The following is a 23,304-nucleotide window of genomic DNA, read 5'->3' on the forward strand; positions in this document are numbered from 1 at the left end:
ATTACATTACAATATGAAGTAAATTTGTGGCTCTTAACCAAACTCTATTTAACCACTTCCAAGCTAATATAAGTTGACTGATGACTATTAGCTAGTAGGTGGTTGTCAATATTACTTGATTTCTACAATTTTTACTGTAAAAACTGTGGTCAAATTAGGAGTATGAAGAAAGCTGGAAAACTGAGGGAAGGTATCTGTGAAAGTTCAAGGGAATTCTCTATTCAGATTTCTTTAAGACAAAACTGAAAACTATATATGATGCGTATGTAATAGAATCTAGGCAGCAGACATCTCAAAGAAATGGTGTAGTCCTTCATTAAAAGATTGTATGGAAAATAAGCATACATCTAATACAAGCAATCAAAGTATCTAGACTTTGTGACTTTCCATTTTAACTGACCAACCACCAATCCTAGTTCTTCTACTTCTAAAGCACCTACAAAATAATTAGGTCTGTCAAACTATAATATAGTTTTATATTTATCCATAAGGTGGAAAAAGGTTGCAGGGGCATGTGAAGTCAGTACTGAAAATGGTAAGCATCTATGAAATATGCTGCAATGGCAACATGAAAAATCACTGGTTACTTGTTAGGAGACACTTAAATAGCTTCTGACTCATTCTGCCCTCTGTATCTTGCCTCTGGCCAAGAGTTTGTTGGAACTTTATAAACTATACCCTCCTCTCATTCCCCAACCCTCCTCCCCCAATCACTCTTCTATCATAAGCACTATTTGTTATTAACTAGGGGCAAGGACCTGGACTCCCCTTACCTTCTACCAGGGCAGCTCAAGGGACAATGTTCAGAAGCTTATGTGACCAAGTATCTACAGTCAACTATTAACTGCAAAACCTTTTGGGTTATTCTGTCACATGTCAGAGAAGCCATGGACAAAACTACATGGCCAACTGCAGAGACACTTATATACATTATCTTACTTTCATTCGATATGCTTTTGGTGCCATTTTTCCATTGTAGGTTCTAGCGAAGGACCCAAAGTATTAGTGGTATTTTAACAGTTAATACAACCAAATAGCACATGCCTGCTGGTTTGCAAGTGGGGGTAATGCAAGCTGTATAGCTGGTCACCCATTAGGTCTTAAAATTTAGGAGGATTAAACTGAAAAACTAGAATATGAAAAATACTGACAATGGCAGTGACTTAGTAAGGCAAGTATTTGATTCCCATTCTTATCCATCATACCTCTTCCCCCAATCCCCTGCAATAAACCACAGCTTTTTATTTAGAGCATATTTTGAGAAAAACCCTAGACTGAAAACTTGGATCAAGGCAGGGCCTATTAATACGTATCAGACCTGGTGCGGTGGCTCATGCCTGTAATCCCAGAACTTTGGGAGGCTGAAGCAGGTGGACTGCTTGAGCTCAGGAGTTCAAGACCAGCCTGGGCAACATGGAGAAACCCTGTCTCTACCCAACACAAAACCATCAAAACTTGATTATCTTGTGTTTAACAATCGCAGTATCCATGAGTTAAGAAGGCACATGCGTCATTAGTGACTAAATGACTGGTTTTCTCAAAGCTGGGTCTGGAAGCCATATGTTCTGAACATGGGATTAAGTAATTACAATCCCTCAGTATTTCATTTCATAAATTGAGTAAATGATAGAATAAATGCCCTATAGCCTTTTAGGGCAGGTGATGTTCATGAACATGCTAACAAAGCTATGAAAAATACAAATGTAAATAATACTGAGATCTATTTTTGGTCCTTCAGCTTCTGACCAAAAGATGGTGAAACTCTTCTACATCTGGCACTGTGCATCAAGAGAATTTTACTCCTTGACATCTCCTGCTTCGGCCTCACAAGTAGCTGGGACTACAGGCATGCACCACCATGCACAGCTAATTTTCGTATTTTTAGTAGAGACAGGGCTTCACCATGTTGGCCAGGCTGGTCTCGAACTCCTGACCTCAGGTGATCCGTCCACCTCAGCCTCCCAAAGTGCTGGGATTATAGGCATGAGCCACCACGCCCGGCTGACAGATTTGTTTTCAATATGAGTTTGGCTACTTCAGAACAGGGGCCATGACTATCTGCCATGACAATAGTTACTTTAGTTGAATGATCTCCAGAGTTCTTCAAAGCGAGAAGTCAAGGCTTTGGATGATAATCCTTTTCTAGAGTATAATGTAATTTTTTTTTTTTTTTGAGACGGAGTTTCACTCTTTTGCCCAGGCTGGAGTGAAGTGGCTTGATCTTGGCTCATTGCAACCTCTGACTCCCGCCCTAGGTTCAAGCAATTCTCCTGCCTCAGCTTCCCAAGTAGCTGGGATTATAGGCACCTGCCACCAGGCCAGCTAATTTTTGTATTTTTAGTAGAGACAGGGTTTTGCCATGCTGGCCAGGCTGGTCTCAAACTCCTGACCTCAGGTGATCCACCTGCCTTGGCCTCCCAAAGTGTTAGGATTACAGGCATGAGCCATTGCTCCCGGCTGTATAATGTACTTTTTTTTTGTATTTTTAGTAGAGATGCGGTTTCACCATGTTGCCCAGGCTGGTCTCGTACTCCTGAGCTCAGGCAATTCACTCGCCTCGGCCTCCCAAAGTGCTAGGATTACAGGCATGAGCCACTGCGACTGGCCAGTACTCTTGACCACTATTTTTAATACATGACAAACCCTCTTGCTTCAGATTTTAGGAAATGATTATAAGCTCCAAGAATCATTATTTAGAGAATACTTTATTAGTTTCTGTAATCAAACCCATGTAGATAAGACCTTACATATTTAATACAGTGCGTTACCCCTGTACAAATGGAAAAAAATTAAGTTTAACGTTTCTAGACCAATATGGCTGTTAATTTCTGTACAATGCCAACTCAACACAGTAAACTGGGATACTTTTTCCAAAGTTGACAGCACAGCTAAAGTTTCCAAAAATTCAAATTATATATATATATGTATATATATATATATATTTATATAAAAAGACCAATAGCAGTATGTTATGCATCAATAGCAGCAACAGCTTTTCCAGGTTCTGCAGTCATCTGAATAAAATTATAGAGACATCCAGCACACTCCATTTAAAAAAAAGGGGGGAAAAAGGTAAAAAACAAAACCCCAGAAAATTGCAAAGTTCTGTTACTGTTGTGGTACCTGGCACCATTTTTTAAAATTAGCTTCTGAATCATCATCTGGAAAGAAAACATTCTAGAATAACATCATTAAAAACAGCTCTGATAAAGCACGGTCACTACTACGTATCATAAAGCAGGTACAAGATATTTTACATTCACAGAGGTATGATACAGTACTGTCCTATATCTATAATACTAGAGGATACAATTAAAAAGGCATTATTTGAGACTTGATTCTACTTTTCCAGCAGAGGGCCCAAAGGATGGCATGACACAGCTCTGTAAAGAAATGCACCTTCTTAGGATTTCCTTTAATTAGTGGCACAGTTCTAGGTACTCACTGTTCTTCATAAACACCAGCTAAAAACTGGTATAAAAAAAAAAAAAAAGAAAAAAACCCCCAAATCATGGGATTCATACAAAGATGACTGAGTGGGGGCAAGGAAGACTCAACCTAACCAGCATTTTACCAAATCTGTCATGTTTGAATCGTGAGAGCTCCATGGAAGAAAGGAGATGCTAAGTAGCGCTTCAAAGCTTCAGACCACAACCAAAACACAGCACCATTTCAAATAGAAGCAGTAGCCAAACACTGCTCACTTTGATATGGTTCAAGGATGCTGACATCAATATTTATCTGCTCATTCATCCAGGAAGAAGGGGACATCAGTTACTACTGTACTTTGATTGTGTTCAACTCAATCACCATGTTATAAAAATAGCAAGCTGCCATAATAAAAAATAAGGCTCCTCTATCCAGCACCAGTTATCTTCAGTTCTTCACCTCCAAGCCTACAAATGCCATAACCGTATCCGAAGAACATAAGGGAGCAAAAAAACCGCATCTGATGTAGTAGCTGGGACCATCACACTGTTCAGGCTGAGCTATTCCTCTGCTGTGTTATTTAGCTTATATTTTTGGTGTTTCATCTAATCATAAGGATTTTTAGGTCTAAATTATATGCACTCAAAAAAATGGGTGCATATATTTATATATAAATTCTGACTGAAGATGCATGGCCATCAACCAAGCACACGTTATATAGTAGGTACAAGCTTGCAAAGCCTCGTTTTCACTGGTACAGCAGCTGTGTGTCAGTGTAAATTGCTCCTATGTCCCTTGTACATCTCCAAGCTCTGAACAGGATAATGTCACAGGCCATTTTGCCCCTTTGGCTGCCAGCATTATCTGACTTAATTCTCCATGTTTTCCCGGCCCCCTCCCAATCCCCTGCAATAAACCATAGCCTTTAAGATTTTGTTTCTTCGGTTTTGATCGCCTGAGGTTTGATTGGTCCAGTTCTAACAGGTTTGGTGGCTATGGAGGGTGCAGGGGGTGGCTTTTCTTCTACTTTTTCCTGACAGACCCCAGGAGGGTCGGTCAGTGTTTCAGGAGGTTTACTTGAATCACTGTCCACTTTCTGGGCTTTGCCTCCTCCTATCTGTTTGCTCTGTTGCTGTTCAGAGAAGAACCGTTGCGTGGACTGAAGAACCTCTGCTCTCTGCTTTGCCTTAAAAAATGAGAAAGAACAACTGAAAATACTGCAGCATTACCAAAGCCTGTCAAATCACTCTTGGTTCAAATTCTTTTACCAATCACAAATCAGTTTTCCCCACACTGGTTTGGCCAAAGCCAAAAGTACCTCATTGATCTTTGAGCTTTTAATGAATAGATTTCTTCCTATTTTTGAAATATTTCATGTGATTAAAAAAAAAAAAAAAAAAAACCACAGGACCACCTCCCACCACCTTTTCAAGGTCTGCCCTCTCATATTAAATTTTATTTAGGGAACCTGCTTGCAAATCTAAAAACATACATGTAACACTTAAAACTTCTAGTTATCAATATGTGGTCTACAATAAAATGAAAAGGAAGCACTTATATTGTGGCATTACCAACACCTAGGACCAAATGTCTTGTGGCTGAGTCCTCTTCCCACAGCTCTCTTCTGCAGGGGAAGAGCATCAGAAATTAGTAACTACGACTTCACTTGATCACTAAGTTCTGATAGCTCCTACCACATTCTGAGCTGGTAAATAATTTCTTAGTTTTGACTATGTGCCCCCAAAAATATACTTACGTCAAATCTGTAAATTTTACCACTGTAACATTCACAATTAAAACTTAAGTTTCCATCCTTCTTGCATATTAAAAAAAATGCTTTATGTTCTATAGGTAACCTGTACTATCCAAAGATCTGAAGCAATTTTCAAGAAGCTTGTACCCTCTCCCACCCCATTACTACTATTAAGCTCTAATGTTATTTCCAACATGGGAATATGCGAAAATCAAGAGCCAAGGAGCCAGGAGTAGAACTGGAATCCAAGGCCAAATAACTTCCTAAGATTTTTACTCACACTGGTATTTCTAATTATAACAAACAGATGGAAATCCTAGGCATACAGCCTTAATAAAAGTAGATAATTATTTAATAAAAGTTTTGCTGCTGGGTAGTCTTTAAATTTGATTACTCAGGATCAGAAACACTAGGGATGTAGACCCAAAAAGGAAACTTTAATCAATCAATCAAATTTTCTAATAGGATTATCATAAACATGTTTCTAATTCAGAGTAAAGCATTATGCACATTTCCCTGTCTGAAAGCAGTAAGCTTTTCTTTGTTCTAGTCTGATCTGATGACATATGTAGTGACAAAACAGGCAAAAATTACTAAGATCCCTGAAAGTCAAGCCTAAAGTAAATATAGAAATAAACGGATTCAACTGGCTGTACTGGCAGACATGTAAGGTTTATGCTACAAAACTGTCCCCACACAGACTCCTAAAGGCACTCTTTCTGCATTAGCAAACCTCATGTTTATCAGTGCCTTTCATCATGAAGGATCCCAAAGTGCTTTTCTGAGTTCTTCATCTATAACTGCACAATCCACTGTGGAATACAACCAACTCATGTGGTAGGCCAAAAAGGGTATGAAAACAGTTTGAGAAGAAAACTGTACTTTGATGACTCATAATGGAAAAAAGTACTAAGATAGTAACACATCTTACCCATTCCAGAGTTTTCATATAACCATGATTTACATTTTAAGCTGCTGGGAGGAGGAGAGTCAGGGGAAAGGGGGGAAGAAAATATATATTAAAAAAAAAAAGAAAAAAGAAAGAAAATGGGGAAGTCTATAATAATTCATATTACTTCTTTGCTATTCCAAAAAAAAGTTTGCATCTAAACTCAGATCTCCCTCAAATATTTATTTGATAACAATTCATTTGGCCACAGTTTAAGACATTAATTCATTTCCTGACTACAGTTGCAAAAAAAAGAAAAAGAAAAAGAAACAAAAAGAAAAAAAAAGATGAAAGGAATGGGAATGGGGGAAAAAAAAGAAAAAAAAAGGGGGAATGAATAAAAGTAGTTAGCTTGGTTAAGTCTGCTAAGACAATGAATGCCTGGATATACAGTTATGGGTCCAGAGGCATTTTAAGACATGGTTCAGAGACAGATTCTTGATCTGTTGGCTGTTAACACTGTACTAACCTTCATGTCTTGTTCAGCCTTCAACGCAGCCTGGGCCTGATTACCTCTGACTCCAGATAGTGATCCACAAGGACCCCTGGCTACATGTGGCAAACGAGCATGGCTCATGAGGCCTGTGGTCAGCGGAGGAGGCATCTGACTGGCCAGTGCCATTGGTGGCCTCTGAACAGGCGCTGGGAAGGTGTTAGTATGTGGGGCTCTTACCAATGGAGGGACCAGGTTAGGCTGAGAGAGAATCTGAGTGAAAAAAACAAAACATACAACATTGAACTGTTAAAAAAAAAAAAAAAAAAAAAAAGAACTGCCAACTACACCAGGTTGGCTCATCCCAGAGTAAATCTGTGCCCATCCTACCAGTGAAAGGAAGTGTACAGATTGTGCCATTCCATTAACAAGGACAAGGAATAAACAGGCCATGCTTGGAGAGTTTAACAGAAAAATTAGGCAAAGCATGCTATGGCACTTCAGTTGGTCCTAGCATCTCAGTTGTAAATTCTGAAGGGGGGATAGAAAGACTTTTAATTAGGCTATCTTTTCAAAAGGTAGTTGCAGAAAAGGCACACACCTGTAACAAATGTAATCTGAAGATAAATAAAATCAATACTAATTCAACAAATGTGAATTTCTCAGGAACCAGTTCTAGTTTGTGAGAGTTCTTAGTCCTTTTATACGATCAGCAAGGGGAAGAGAAGCCAACATTTTTTACATATATTAAAACATCTTTTTGGAAATTTTATCTCAATTGCACATAAATATCTTAACAACAACAAAAAACAACTTTAAACCTAGAAAACTTCAAGCACTGGGACCCTTCGCTGAAAAGTCAACTCCTTAAAAAAAGTTAAAAGGAAAAGGACTCATTATCAGAGCTGTGTGGGGAATCTTTTAACTATTTCTCTTGTCTGCTTTAGAACTAAACAATTACCATGTCTGGCTATAAATCGCAGACTATCTTTATAAAATAAATTTATTGTTAAATTCAGAAACAATTTTTTATTAAAAACTGTACTTCTTAACTGGTTAACATAAGGCAAGATCATAATTTATCAGATTAGCAACTATTTTTAAGTAAATAATACTCATTTCTTAATTATGTCTGCCCACCTGGGGTGCAAACTGTGTAGGAAATGGTTGTGTCATTCTCACAGTGGCAGGGGCTGACTGGAACTGCTTCTGGTAGACAATGCTGTTCATTTTGCTGGACTGGCTGTTCGGACTCGTAGAAGTAGCCCTTGGAAAGAAGCCATTACTAGTCAGTATAGTAATACCAAGTAAATAATGCTGTTAGATTTTTGCAAACACCGTTCTTGGTATTTTCATCATACTTGGCAGTTGGTAAAAATTTACTATGATGATTACCAAAACATTCTGGTAGAAGAGAGACATTGGAGGAGCAGAGGTAAGAAAGGATACCAGTTACCAGTTAGATTGGCTGGTTCGAGACCAGCTTGGACAATATTTTTTAAAAAATTAGCCAGGTGTGGTGGCATGTGTATGTAGTCCCAGCTACTCAGGAGGCTGAGGCAGGAGGATTGCTTGAGCCCAGGTGTTTGAGGTTGCAGTGAGCTATAATCATGGCACTGCACTCTAGTCTGGGTAACAGTGTGAGACTCTGTCTCAAAAAAAATAAAAGAAAAAAAGGTTTGCTCTGTAACAAAAGAATTTACTTAAAATATAGTACAATAAACACATTTTAAATAATTTAAAAGCTTAACATTTTAGACAAAACTATCAAAAAGAATGTCTTAATAATTCCTTTTCTGCTTGGAAAAGGGATTATGTCACACAGGACTGATAAGTATTTAACAAATAGTGACCAAATTGGAATTTCATAAGCAAATTTAAATGCCCATTTTACCGGAAGGGACTAGATGTTGGTGTGGTGCTTCTACCAGCGATTGGAGGTGTGCCTGGTTTTATATCAATGCCACTTCCAAAGGCTTTTAGTTCCATTTCAGACATCTGAGGAGAAGCATAAAATAAACTTAACATTTCTTTAATTCCATAAGCTAAGTGCTGTGTTTACATGTCCTATACGTGAAGACGTAATCTAGGAAAGGGCAAAGAACCTTAGTACAAAACTCCTATAGTTAGGCTTCAAGTATTATGGAATTACCAGACCAAACAGACTTATAATTAAATAAGCCCAAGAGACACTATAAATCCAATTCTTCCAATAAATTTGTGAATTCTTTGTTATTAGGTAAAAACTAGATGGGGCCAAACACATTAAAAGTAAATAGATAAAATGTAAATATACTGGGGTTTGAGATTTTTGCAGGGTGGTAAAAACTGACGCATTTTAGTTTTTTAGATAACACAGATGCATATATCTGAACACACTACCTTAAATTCTCAAATAACCTGTGCAAATGTCTCTTTACTTACTTTTCCTGTGGTTGCAATCATGCTATGCTGTGTTCCAGCAGGAATTAATCCTCTGAAAGGCTGGCTTACTTGTGCAGGACGACTCAGACTCTGAGCCTGTGCTTGGGGAGTGGTATGCTGTAATGGGGGCTGAAGAGTCTGAGGCAAAGCAATTAGAGGTTGCCCTGTAGATCCAAAATTAGGCAAGGAAAGCTGGGATGCTGGTAAAGGTACTGTAACCTAGAAAATAAGTAAAGAGAAACTGAAGCAATTTGTTTCTGTTTACTACAGACATATCCATACAACTATACACAACTCTTCAAATACTTTTGAGTAAGATTTAAAACAGAACACATCGGCCAGGTGCAGTGGCTCATGCCTGTAATCCCAGCACTTTGGAAGGCCAAGGCGGGCAGATCACGAGGTCAAGAGATCGAGACCATCCTGGCCAACATGGTGAAACCCTGTCTCTACTAAAAAAAAAAAAAATACGAAAATTAGCTGTATGTGGTGGCATGTGTCTGTAGTCTCAGCTACTTGGGAGGCTGAGGCATGAGAATCACTTGGACCCAGGAGGGGGAGGTTGCAGTGAGCCGAGATCCTGCCACTGCACTCCAGCCTGGCGACAGAGCGAGACTCTGTCTCAAAATAAAATAAAATAAAATAAAATACATAGAACACATCCATCTACTAATATATTTCACATATTTCTTTTGCTTAGTGATGACAAGTTGAGTATCTCTAATCTGAAAATCAAAATCCAAAATGCTCCAAAACTTTCTGAGAGGCTGATATGACACCACAAGTAGAGAATTTGACACCAAGTCCAGGCACGGTGGCTCACGCCTATAATCCCAGCACTTTGGGAGGCCAAGGTAGGCAGATCACTTGAGGTCAGGGGTTTGAGACCAGCCTGGCCAACATGGGGAAACTCCGTCTCTACTAAAAAATAAATAAATAAATAAAATAAAATACAAAAATTAGCCAGGCATGGTGGTGGGTGCCTGTAATCTCAGCTACTTGGGAGGCTGAGGCATGAGAATCACTTGAACCTGGGAGGTGGAGGTTGCAGTGAGCCAAGATCATGCCACTGTACTCCAGCCTGGGTGAGGGAGACTCTGTCTCAAAAAAAAAAAAAAAAAAAAAAAAAAATTCAACACCTGACCTCCTGCGACAGATCAGTCGAAGTGAGGTCAGAACTTCTGTTTCATGCACAAAGTTATTTAAAATGTTGCTTAAAATTACCTTCAGGTTATATGTATAAAGTATGTATGAAACAAAGGAATTTCATGTTTAGACAGGCTCCACGCCCCAAGACACCTCATTATGTATACGCAAACACACAAAAAAAAACCAATCTGAAATCCGAGACACTTCTGGTCCCAAGCATTTCGGTAAGAGACACTCAACCCTCAACCGTATCTCCATTCTTCTATTAAAGGTATAACATAGTTTAGTTAATGCTACTTGTAGCGAAGAGAATAGAAACTGAAAGAATTAGGACTATCTTTGAATTTATCCACAGGACATGTCAAATAATCACAAAGTAAATGAGGACACAATATAAGTAGTATTCACAAGTTTCCAAACAGATATTTTACATAATACTTTCAAGGCTGGTCAAAATGAGCTATGAGAAGAACAAGAATCTCTCAGTTTTCACATAAACACTATATTTAATCTGAATGTCAGTAAGATATTCATGAATTATCACTCCCTAAAATAGCAAACAACAACAGTTATAAGAAAATGACTAATGACTTGTTCCCCCACCAGCCCTCCACCACTTTTAAAGAATAAGCTAATGAAATTATTAGAGGAGATAGTTTTAAACGTACCATATACTTTTCACTGAAAATTATTATTGCATTCATACACTTAAGAAAGCGTTTGTCATTTATACTCGATCACAGTCTGCCACACTGTTGTATGTATGCTAACCTGCCAGATGGTCTTTGGGAGGCTTCTCCCTAGCACTAATGGGTAAACCACCTGTATCACACTTAATGTAATCTGGACAATGGTTTTCAAGGTTTTATATTCATTGAATCCTTTGTTAAAATAGAATAAATAATTACACGGAAACCTAAGTTGTTTCTTCCCCCTTAATTAAAAAAAAAACAAAAAACAAAAAGCAGCCAGGTGTGGTGGCTCAAGCCTGTAATCCCAACACTTTGGAAGGCCGAGGCAGGCAGATCGCTTGAAACCAGTAGTTCAAGATCAGCCTGGGGCAACATGGCAAAACCCTGTCTCTACAAAAAGTACGAAGAAAAATTAGCCAGGCATAATGGCGTGAGCCTGTAGTCCCAGCTACACAGGAGGCTGCGGTGCGAGGATCACTTGAGCCTGGGAGGTTGGGCTGCAATGAGCCATGATCACACCACTGCACTCTGGCCTAGGTGACAGAAAAAAACAAAACAAAACCCCCCAAACCAACAAAAAACCTGGAAGATATAAAAAAACAGGAATGACTGAAGTAGGGGGTGATGGTGGTGAGAAGAGGGGTGTCATGAGCCTGAAACCCCTTCTACGTGGACCCAATGGAATTCTTCAGGACATCTCAGTGAACAGTTTAAAAACCATCCTCCATCTTGCATCTTGGTTCAATTTAAATTCCCAAACAATAACAAAAGTAATAAAAATAATAATAAATAAAATTGAGGAAATTTACCATGCCATAGTTTACCTGCTGGAGAGCACTTGGTGACTGGGCAGTGTTATAAAAATTTGTCTGACCAGGCTGTTGTACTTGTCCAGAATAAAGATTTGAGGCCTGGGTAAGATTTGCTCTGGCCTAGAAAAAATTTTTTAAGAAAACATGAGTAAGACTGAAAAAAATTTCAAATTCAGAGGTGGAGATTATGACTTCAAAGCAATGTCTAGCAATTTTTAGTATTAGATAAATGAAAGGACTTTGTTTTTTTCATTGCATCTTCTAACATGTTTTCTTTTAAAAATGTTTCCTTAAAATGATCTGTGGCATAGGAATACAATGAGGGTGCATTGCTCTAGTCCCCTGACTTACCTGGAGAAGATGTGTGTCAATCAGCTGGGAACCTCCTAGTCCTGATGCCTGCCCCAGTTGATGTTCATACAATATAGGAATGGGCTGAGTATTTGATGTTTGCTGAAAGGCAAGACCGGATTGTGCCTTGGCAAGTTCTTGGTGTTGGACAGTTGGAAAGTTGTGAATAGCAGTACCAGAAAGGACCACAGATGGCTGGGATAAACTGCTTTGCATAAAAGCTGGCTGAGATCTACATAAGGATTAAAGAGAAAATATTGTTAGAAGTTAATTTCATCTGGAATCTGAAAATCTTAAGAATGCAAATCCCAAATGACCCAATACAGTCATGTGCTGCCTGACATTTTAGTCAACAACAGATCACATATATATTGATGGTCCCATAAGATCATAAGGAAGCTGAAAAATTCCTATCACCTAGTGACATCATAGCTGTTCTAATATCATAGAACATATGACTCAAGTGTTTTTGCTGGTGCTAGTATTAAATATAAACAAACCTACTATACCGACAGTCATAACAGTTCAGAACATACAGTTACATACAGTACATAATATCTGATACTGATAAAAAGAATTATGTTACTAGTTTATGTATTTACTATACATTTTCTGGTTATTTTAGAGTGTACTCTTTTTACTTAAAACTTATAAAACAGCTTCAGGTAGATCCTTTAGCGGGTATTCCAGAAGAAGGCATTGTTATCATAGGACATGACAGCTCTGTATGTGTTACTGCCCCTGAAGACCTCCCAGTGGGACAGGATGTGGAGGTAGATGAAAGTATATTGATGATCCTAGCCCTGTGTAGGCCTAGCCTAATGTGTGTGTTTGCATCTTAGTTTTTAACAAAAAAGTTTAAAAAGTTAAAAAAAAATTAAAAAATTAAAAAACAGAAAAACGTTACAAAAGAAAAGGCCAGACATGGTGTTCATGCTCATAATCCCAGCACTTTGGGAGGCTGAGGTGAAAGGGCTGCTTGAGGCCAGGAATTTGAGACCAGCCTGGGCAAGAGAACAAGACATCATCTCTACAAAAAAATAAAAAATTAGGTGGGCATGGTAGCAAGTGCCTGTAGTCCTAGCTACTTGGGAAGCTGAGGCTGGACAATGGCTTGAGCTCAGGAGTTCGAGGTAGTGAGCTGTATGTGCCACTGCACTCCAGCCTGGGTGACACAGACCTTGTCTCAAAAAACAAACAAAAAAAGAAATACTTCTGTGCAGATGTACAATGTGTTTGTGTTGTAAGCTAAATGTTATTATAAGAGTCAAAAAATTATAGTAAGTTGAGGTTAATTTATTATTGAAGAAAAATTTGTTTTTTTTTTTTTTAACAAGTTTAGTGTACCCACAGTGTAGTATAGAGTCCACAGTAGTGTACAGTAATATCACTCGCCACTCACTCAATGACTCACCTACAGCAACTGCCAGTCCTGCAAGCTCCATTCATGGTAAGTGCTCTATACATGGTACGTACCATTTTTAATTTTGTATGCTATATTTTTATTGTACCTTTTCTGTTTAGATTGTTTAGATTTCTATGTTTAGACACAAATATTTACCACTGTGTTACAACTGCCTACAGTATTAAGTACAGTAAAATGCTGCACGGGTTTATAGCCTAATTAGACACAATAGGCTGTACTCTACAGCCTAGGTGTATAGCTGCAGGCTATGCCACCTAGGTTCCTGTAGGTACACTCTATGATGTTTGAAAAAGGATGCATACTTCAGAATGTCTCCCCATCACTGATACCTGGATGCACTCTAATTAGCTCAGAAATCAAGAAAAGAGGCAGAGAATACAGACTGTGTCTAAAGCAACTTGTTTCAAGATTTAAAGCCCTGTATACAAGGAAGCTTCACATGTAAAAGTTCTGTGAAAAGGCCTGTTCTCCCTAAGAAGTGGATTGCTCTTTCCTTTTGAACAGTGAGAATAATTCTCTTTTTGTGTTCACTACAAAGTTCAGAACAAAATCTCTTTTTCTCTTTGGCAACATTCTAATTCATAGCACCAATAGCCCCAACTTTTCTTATTTGTATTTCATTACTTCCCCACATATATTTTTAATATAAATGGCCTAGCCTCAAGATCTCCATGGAATAAAGCACAGTAGTAGCTCATGTCAGAGTTACCCATGAAGATTAAGCAAGCAAACAAACAAACAAACAAACAAACAAGAACATAAACCAAAACCAAACCAAGCCAAAACACACCCCCTCAAAACAAAACCACAATATGCCAGAATCTAACTCCAGACTTCCCTATCATCTCTGAGATGGATGCCTCCAGTCTACACTTTTAAGATGCAGAGATAAAGAATAAGCACCTAAATCAAAAGTAGTGGGTTAAAGAACATTATGCTTTGTTGCTTTGTTAAAACTGACCTATGTGGCAGGAACAAAAGTCACTAAGAAAGAATGCTAGTCTAGGATCATAGCAGTCTTTACAATACCTACTTATAATTTATGTTTCAAACACGAGGTAAGAAAACATGAATATACTGCTATAAACTATCCTGTCTTTGCAGAAACCAATTCAGAGATTCCCTAATAAACACTATGCTGATTAGGTTAAGGAACAAGCAAGGAATGTTTAGGGATAAAATAACTGCTTTCAAAATCTAAACCTGTACTTTCCAATGTGGTAGCCAAGTGCCACAATTATATATGTGTCTTACATTTTATTTCTATTGACCACGTCTGGTCTTAAAAAGTATATCTTCCAAGACAATTAGTGAAATGGGGATTACAAATATAGTACATTGCTACTCCACCTCCCACGGCCTGTGGAAAACATTACTAATTAATCACTGTACTCTTTTTCACAGTACTGAAAAGCGGTTGCAAACTTTTCAACAGTGTTTCAAGCAGCCAATACAATTTAAAAGGAGACTGGCTTGTGAGATTAAATCTAGCTGCTATTCCTGTGTCAGAAATTTTCAAGTTTTATTTTTAATATAAATTCCAAGATAATCCCAAATTCAATACAAGACTTCCTTTAGCTTCTAGTTGGGGCTTCTAACGGGAGAAAATAACGAAATTAAATGAGAGTAAGATGAGGAGGGAAGACCTACAACAGCTATATAAGTAATGATACAGGTGTCTTAAATTTTACTAAAGCATCTTTAATCAAAAGGTAAAAATAAAAGCCACATTTATGAGGTTTACTAATGACTAGGCTCTCTGTTAAGAAAGTTTCATTAGCTGAACCTGGCTTCTCTAGGAGTATCATTATGGTAATATAAAACATACTGTATTAACTGATGACAGGTTTAATCTATAAAGTATAGAAATTCTATCTGAACCCACTTCTGAAAACAAATTCCTAAAAACAAATGCACAGCCTTCCTAAACTAAGTGTCCTGAATGTAACTTATTTTTCTTTATGATGATTTAAGGCCACCATCATGAGTATGGATGACAGCTATGCCATGATGCACTGCTCCTACTATCTGACTCTTACTCACTCTTCTTCCCTCATGAAACTGGAAACCAGAGACACTGAGGGTCTGCCACTTTATGTATAACCTCAGGTTAAAACAAAACAAAACAAAAAAAGCCTCACCCTCTTCAAGTCCTAACATCCACATGTTAAATGAGGGTGACTTATCTTAGGTGGTTGTGTGAAGACTAAATTTAGTTAATGTATGTGAAAGGCTGAATATCTATCATATATAAGGAAAGTTCAATAAAAATCAGTTTTCATTATTTCCCTAGTTGCAAAGGTAACTTACAGTGCATCTGAGTGAATTTTTGGAAAAAATGCTTTCTTCACTACACAGCATATTTATCACCATTACTTCCATGCTTTGATATTTACCCCTCTCTGTTCTGTTATATTCCACCCTGCCCTGCACCCCCTAACATGATGTAGTTAACTGCCATGCCTCAGCTCGTACATAGAGAAGATTCAGATTTATAGTTTTTGGTAGCCAGATGGCACACATACTTTTAGGTTCTTTAGCAGCTACTTTCTATAATTTCTAACAGTTTTGGGGTTGCTGTTGTTCACTACTTCAAGAGGGTTTGAAACCTGACATTCTTTAATAAGATATGGTTGAAATTACCAGAGGCTGAGGTTCATGACATATAATCAACATGCTCAATTAGCCAATGTAGTTTATAGCAGAGTCATCCTAGGTTTTTTTGGGAAGGAACAGTATGGATTACGGCAAGGAGGATCAGCAGTTACAATGTTTTCAACATCATTAAAAACATAACTTTTAAAGCATTTACCTATATGGTTGAAGTGAGGAGCTGAACAATTCCTGAGCCTGGGAAACAGCAGGGCCAGCCCCCAAACTCAGTTGGGCTTGATGCTGCCCTTGCAGTGGTGCATAAATAGGGATTGGAATCTGCTGAACTGAAGTTGGCTGCAATGCATTGAGAAAGTATGTAAACATATATATCAACATCATACAGATAAATCATTAACACTGGAATATAAAAATTTGAGACATGAAAAGAGTAAGATTAATACTATATATCAGCTCCATTTTAAAACAAAACTGAATGTAAACATCTAAATTTCCCTTTCAACCCACTACTTATTCTACATTATTACTATTAAGCTTTGGCAAATTTGGGAAAAATTTTAAATTTTGCTTATAGAATATCAAGCTAATCGTGGGTAGCTTGCAATTTCAGAGTCTATTTTTTATGTTCCAAGATAACTATTATAACCACAGAAATGCGAAGGAACAAATACAGGATGGAAGAAGTCTTTGATATTACCTGAGAGAGACCTGGTTGGAAACCCTGTTGTTGAGCCAAGGATGGCGGAGCCAATCGTGCATGTTGGGTATTGAATAAATGACTTGTGTCCATATAGAAGGCTGGGATTTGAGCTGTAGACCATCAGGATAAACAAGCAGTAGTAAGTGTCCTAATTTCAGAATTTTCCAAACAGTAAATAAAAACCAAGTTTTGTAGCAGATTCCAAATTAAGTGCACCCTCTGAAAATACAGCCATGGAAAAACTAAAAACGTGACAAGATGCAAATGTGAAAAGATGGAAAACTTCTAGTAGACAGGTACACACAAACATAACTAGTACTTGTGAAGGCATGAAAAAAAAATTTATATACCGCCAATGGGGTATAGATACGCAGATTTTGTCAGTGGTAAAATTTCACATAATCTACTAAAATTGAAAATGAATCTACCCATTGAACCAGCAATTCTACTCCAATTTTAAACCTACCTACTAGAATCTAGCAAAATATTTAGAGGATTGACATTTAATTTTAAAAGTTTGGTATAAATTTTAAACACATTTCTATGTATGATACATAATATTTGGTGACTTGCTGTTTTTTTTTGTTTTTGTTTTTTGTTTTGAAACAGTCTCGCTTTGTCACCAGGCTGAAGTGCAGTGGCACGATTGATCCCAGCTCACTGCAACCTCCACCTCCCGGGTTCAAGTGATTCTTGTGCCTCAGCCACCTGAGCAGCTGAGTGTGCGCCACCACGCCCAACCAATTTTTGTATTTTTAGTAGAGACGTGGTTTCACCATGTTGGCCAGGCGGGTCTTGAACTGCTGGCCTCAACTGATCTGCCCGCCTCAGCCTCCCAAAGTGCTGGGATTACAAGCGTGAGCCACGGTGCCTAGCTGACTCGCTGTTTTTATATAGTAGTATGTTCTGCAGAACTCCACATATTATTACGACGAGACAGGGCCTCAGTCCGCCAGGCTGGAGTGCAGTGGCATGATTATCACCTGGGTTCAAATGATTCTCTCACCTCAGCCTCCCAAGTAGCTGGAACTAGAGGCATGTGCCACCACATCCAGCTAATGTTTAAAATTTTTTGTAGAGATGGGTCTCACTATGTTGCTCAGGTTGGTCTTGAACTCCTAGGGTCAAGTAATCCTTCTGCCTTGGCCTCTCAAAGTGCTGGGATTATAGGTATGAGCCACCACACCCAGCCTATATATTGTTTTTAACTTGTCATTATTAGAAATAATACTGCAATGAATACCCTTACTTAATCTCTAATAGCTTAAATGTATCCATATGAGATTCCTAGTTATGAAACTGTTACTACAGTAAGTATGTACACTTATATTTTCCAAGACACTTTTAAAAAGAATTATGCCAATTTAGGCTGGGTGAGGTGGCTCATGCCTATAATTCCAGCACTTTGGGAGGCTGAGGCAGGAGGATCACTTGAGCTCAGGAGTTCGAGGCCAGCCTGGGCAACACGGTAAAACCCGTCTCTACCAAAAATGCAAAAAAAAAAAAAAAGAAAAGAAAAATTAGCTGGGTGTGGTGGTGTGCTCCTGTGGCCCCAGCTACTTGGCAGGCTGAGGTGAGAGGATCACTTGAACCTGGGAGGTGGAGGTGGCAGTAAGCCAAGACCGCGTCACTGCAATCCAGCCTGGGCAACAGAGCCAGACACCATCTCAAAAAAAAAAAAAAAAAATTATGCGAATTTAAATATTTACAGCAATGTACTTTAAGAGCCTTATGCTTAGCTGAAAGGGTAAGAAGAGACAAAAATAAGCATTTTAGTAAGTCTTCATTTTCTAAATTCCTTATATTCAAGCCTAAAAACATTACCTGCTGCAGACTGAGACACATAAACTTGCGGACTCTGTTGCTGCTGGGCAATAAGGGAAGGCATACAGCTTAACTGTGAAAAATGACTTGCAGAAGGCAGGCTGCTTGTCTGTAACTGCTGAGGTTTCACTTTACAAATATTTGGAGGGTCCGATGTGGTTGTAGATTTTGTGCTCAAAGAAGAGGTAGTGTATGTACCAGCTCCTATATTTGGGGAAGCAAATAAAGCGGAAAATAGAACATATTTAAAAGTGTTGCTATTGTTCACAGTACCAACCAGAAACTGCAAAATTAATGTTTCTACCCATCACGTACTTATATACTGCTTCAGGCCAAAAGTAGATGAGGTAGCTTATAAAAGAGTAATTATCACCAAATGTAAATATGACTAGAAAATATGGAACAATAAACAACAGAAAATCAAAATAAGAAAGAAACAAAACACAAAATTAATAAAATGAGGCTGAGAGCCTATGTAACTGTTATAGTTTAGCCAGAAATGATTTGTTTTTTAATCATCACAAAGAATAGGATATATAATCAAGAGCTTCATTCACTTATGACCACAGATACAAGGACACAAAAGAGAAAAGTGCTATACCTTAGAAATAATTATGAATATACATGGGCCTTCAAAGATCTCAACTGGTCCTAAAATGTCACATAAACTTAAGGCTGGATTTCTCTCTCCTGCAAAAACTGGCACATGTTGAGGCCAGGAGTATAAGACCAGCCTGGGGAACATTGTAAGATCCTGTCTCTACACAAAATTAAAAAATTAGTTGGGCATGGTGGTGCCTGTAGTCGCAGCTACTTGGGAGGCTGAGATGGAAGGATTGCTTGAACCCAGGAGTTTGAGGCTGCAGTGAACAGTGATGACATCGCTGCACTCCAGCCTGAGCGACAGAGCAAGACATCAACTCTTAAAAAACAAAACAAAAAAAACCACACAACTCCAAAAACAACTAACCAAAAAACAAACAAAAACAAAACAAAACCACCTGGTATATAGTAATACCTTTAAAACAAATTAAATAAACTACTTAAGTAAATAGAATTATAAAACTTAGGTGTTAGGGTTAATTTGTTTTATTGATTAGTGGGCTATTATGACTTTATTACTAGCCCAAAATGTCAATACTGGTATTTGATTAAAAAGTAATGTATAAGTTGTCGTTATCTTCAGATGATGTTCCACCTGAGAGTGGACCAAAATTCAAGTGCTTCTATCCTTCTAGTGAATCATCTACCAGTAGGATGACTAGGCAATAAGGGCCTTGTTAAAAAAATTATCCCAGTCAAGCATAGTGGAGGAAATCTAGACCTGGGGAAACGGGTTAGTTGGGTTCCAAAGAAAGAACTAGGAACCATTATTTCCAGATCTTCCTACCGTACTCTCCTGTTTCCTTTACACCACCTTCACTAACCCCCCATCCCAAAGTGGACTGGGGTTCAAGCTAGTCTAGTAAACATAAGTGAAGATGCCTTGGCAAATGAGTGGTGGAGGAATGCTAGGAAGGGTTTTAAAGTGAAAAGAAATATAGTTGGAACACAGTTTGATTTAAAATGTTAATGCAGCATAGAATCTCGGGAGTTTGTGTTAATATATACTTCTGATTACAGACAATATCAAAATAACTTGTATAAACCTAAGACCAGCTTTTTGGTACCTAAAAATAGCACAGTGGGCTGGAATACTAAAAAGCAATATTGAATGAGAACCAGTCAAACAAAATAATTTATATCACTGGAAAGGAGCTTCCTACTGCTTTGGAAGCAGATAATACTGAGAAAGCTTGAAATTAAATTTTATTTTTTCAACAGAAGAAACTTGGTTCTACATATGGTAAAAGGAAAAGGGTGTACTTTTCTAGAGTCAAGCATTTTGGAAACATCTGTGTTTCTTTAAGAACCGTAAGGTCTCCAAATAATGAGATAGTTCAATGAAAAGATTACACACTAGTAAAAATTTAAGAAAATCTAAGGAAAAAGCGCAAGAAAAGCACCTTCTAACTTTGGGCACCAAAGGACTCTCCTAAAAAACAAAATAAAACAAAATCCAAACCAAACTAAAGCCAAATCCAATGAATTACATCACTCAAATAGCAGAGGCTGAAAATTCTCCATCCCTAAGTCTTTACCAGAAAATACGTTATCCCAACAGGTTTAGGCCAATAGCACCTTCAAATTAGATACAGATTGTCAAACATTTAAAAGAGGTGTGATTCTCTGTTCTTTTTGAGCTGATCTAGTTAGTTGTACATACATAAAAAATGACAATCAAAAGGTGAACTTCCTAGAAAAATTTAGAGGAAAATGACATTTTAAAAAGCAATTACTGGCCACATGTGGTGGCTCATGCCTGTAATCCCAGCACTTTGGGAGGCTGAGGTGGGAAGATTGAATATTACTATTTTGGGAGGGCTAGAGATAGTAAACAAGAGATCGATCATAAAAAATTTTAAATAATGTAAGATATTTAAAGAAACAGAACGAAAAAGTTCTACCTGATAGTGATGCTGTAGGAGTGACTGAAGCAACAGGAATCTGGGGCATGGATGCACTTGAGAACGAATTGTAATTAGCAGTGCTTGGTCCACTGGCACTACTGCTGACTCCAGTTGCAATTGGAGGTGCTGTGGAAGTTACTGGAGACCCCTTTTCCCTTACATTTGGAGAATTCTCCCATGCTTTGCGTGCAGACTCCATCTGCAATAAAACGGACATTTTATAGTAAAAAAATGATGTTAATACAGAATATACGTATGTATATACATGTATCAGTATTTAAGTGCCAAATATAATCTTTCAAAAACCACACACACACAAAGATATTTAAAGAAAATCTAAGACCCTAAGACCCTAGGGATTTCAGACTTTCCATTTGCCTCTTTATCTTTACTCCATTACTCAAACTGGGACTGTGAGAGTGGGGCTTAATTATGTTTCTACAGAGAACTTGTTGATGGTTTTAGAACAAGTCAGCGTACTTTAAAGTCACAGCTCCTGTATCATTTAAACATGAGCCCTTATCCCTACCAGTGAATAAGGAAAGGCCTTCCCCAGTAAATATCCATTCTCTCCATTCTTTCTTTTTACTCCAATGCTTCTTAAATGGCAAATGGCAGGCATCTTTTGGTTGGCTGCTTCATGCTCACAGTGTTTTAAAAGGCAAGGTAACAAGATAGGTTTTAGGCTTGGGTGCAATAGAAATGCTTTTGTTTCACATCCAGATCTCAAGCATTTCATGTACCACCAGATGTAACCATTTGCATTTATGACCCCTGGTTTCAGCTGTATTTTCTTCTCCTAGTTTCTTAAATGGCAGAAAATGGCCTTATTTCAATCTAGAGCAGCACTATTCAGTAGTTTTCAACAGATACATATCTAAATGCAAATCAAATATGTAATTTTAAATTTTCTAGTAGCTACATTTTAAAAAGTAAATACAAATAGATTATATATTTATTTTGAAAACATTTAATTCAACCCAATATTTATATTATAACTAAAACACTAATGAACATAAATTGATATTTTATAAGTTTTTTTAATATTAAAATTTCATATGCAGTATATATCCAACATAATCTATAAGATCCAGCTGCAATGACTTATGAGAGAGGAACTTTTTCAAGTAACATATTTAATATCACTGTTAGGAACTTTGTGGGTCCTTAAAGTATCAATTTCTAAAATTTTATTTTGGTTATAAGAATTTTGAGAAATAGAGGCCGGGTGCGGTGGCTCACGCCTGTAATCCCAGCACTTTGAGAGGCTGAGGCAGGCAGATCACGAGGTCAGAAGTTCGAGACCAGTCTGGCCAACATAGTGAAACCCTGTCTCTACTAAAAATACAAAAAAATTTAGCCGGGCGTGGTGTGCGCCTGTAAATCCAGCTACTCGGGAGGCTGAGGCAGGAGAATTGCGTGAACCCGGGAGGCAGAGGTTGCAGTGAGCCGAGATCGCGCCACTGCACTCCAGCCTGGGCGACAGAACGAGGGTCCAACTCAAAAAAAAAAAAAAAAAAAAAAAAAGAATTTTGAGACATAGTACGTATTTTACCCTGCCTTCCTTTAAAAACACACTATTCATAATTTAACCTTTTCTTAAGACTAATTGTTATCATTAGATATTTAAAATACAGAACACTTTAATATTTGAGAAAAATCTGAAATCTTTTCTTTTTCTCAAAATCACTTGGTTGATTTCAAATGTGTTTTATTTTAAAATAGAAGTCTTGGGGGAATTTAGGAAGTAAGCTAGAATATAATTTACCTGTACCATCTGAGATTTTGTGGTTTACGGCAAGTTGACAGAGTACAATGTCTTTCATGCCAATTTTGTTTTACTGGGAACATATAAATTAAGTTATAGCTAATCAAACTTACATAACATACAGGCCACATGTATGCATACAGGCCACAAGTTTGACTTGATTCCATTCCTTAAGCAGAAAGATAATTTGAAGTTTTTATTTTCGGAAATTCAGTGAAACTAAAAGTACAATTAGTTAATCATACTCATTTTTTTCATATTTTGTCAATGATGTCCATAAAAACTTAATGTCGTCAATAGGTTCTTGGAAACTGTGACTAAGCCCAACAATGTATAATCAATATTTTTTCTCATACACTTTAGAACAAGTGGCACTGAACCAAATGATGCTATTCTATGGATCCATCATACAGTTTTGCTTAGAGTTGCAGTTTTCATGAACCCACTGATAATAAGTAAGAATTTACTGTG

The 23,304-nt window shown here is 37.7% G+C and overlaps 1 protein-coding gene across 23 annotated transcripts in view; it reads right to left on the reverse strand.

Annotated features, from left to right (window-relative positions):
* Positions 1-2,686: 2,686 nt before the first annotated feature.
* The window catches only part of PRRC2C (proline rich coiled-coil 2C), a 108,168-nt gene continuing 87,550 nt past the window's right edge, over positions 2,687-23,304 (reverse strand). For 8 of the 23 annotated variants that reach the window (XM_016932384.4, XM_016932433.4, XM_016932426.4 and 5 more), the window contains 11 exons: positions 21,063-21,264; positions 18,556-18,759; positions 16,729-16,841; positions 16,231-16,367; positions 11,993-12,224; positions 11,639-11,761; positions 8,989-9,207; positions 8,459-8,562; positions 7,705-7,831; positions 6,601-6,837; positions 4,217-4,615 (listed from right to left, as the gene is read on the reverse strand). In XM_016932384.4, coding sequence (XP_016787873.3) covers positions 4,355-4,615; positions 6,601-6,837; positions 7,705-7,831; positions 8,459-8,562; positions 8,989-9,207; positions 11,639-11,761; positions 11,993-12,224; positions 16,231-16,367; positions 16,729-16,841; positions 18,556-18,759; positions 21,063-21,264 — 1,959 coding nt within the window. In that variant the 3' untranslated portion in view covers positions 4,217-4,354. The other 15 variants (XM_063795373.1, XM_016932438.4, XM_001145685.7 and 12 more) reach the window with 12 other exon arrangements.

The sequence above is a fragment of the Pan troglodytes genome, chromosome 1 (genome assembly GCF_028858775.2).
Source record: "Pan troglodytes isolate AG18354 chromosome 1, NHGRI_mPanTro3-v2.0_pri, whole genome shotgun sequence".
In the NCBI taxonomy this organism is placed as follows: Eukaryota; Metazoa; Chordata; class Mammalia; order Primates; family Hominidae; genus Pan; species Pan troglodytes.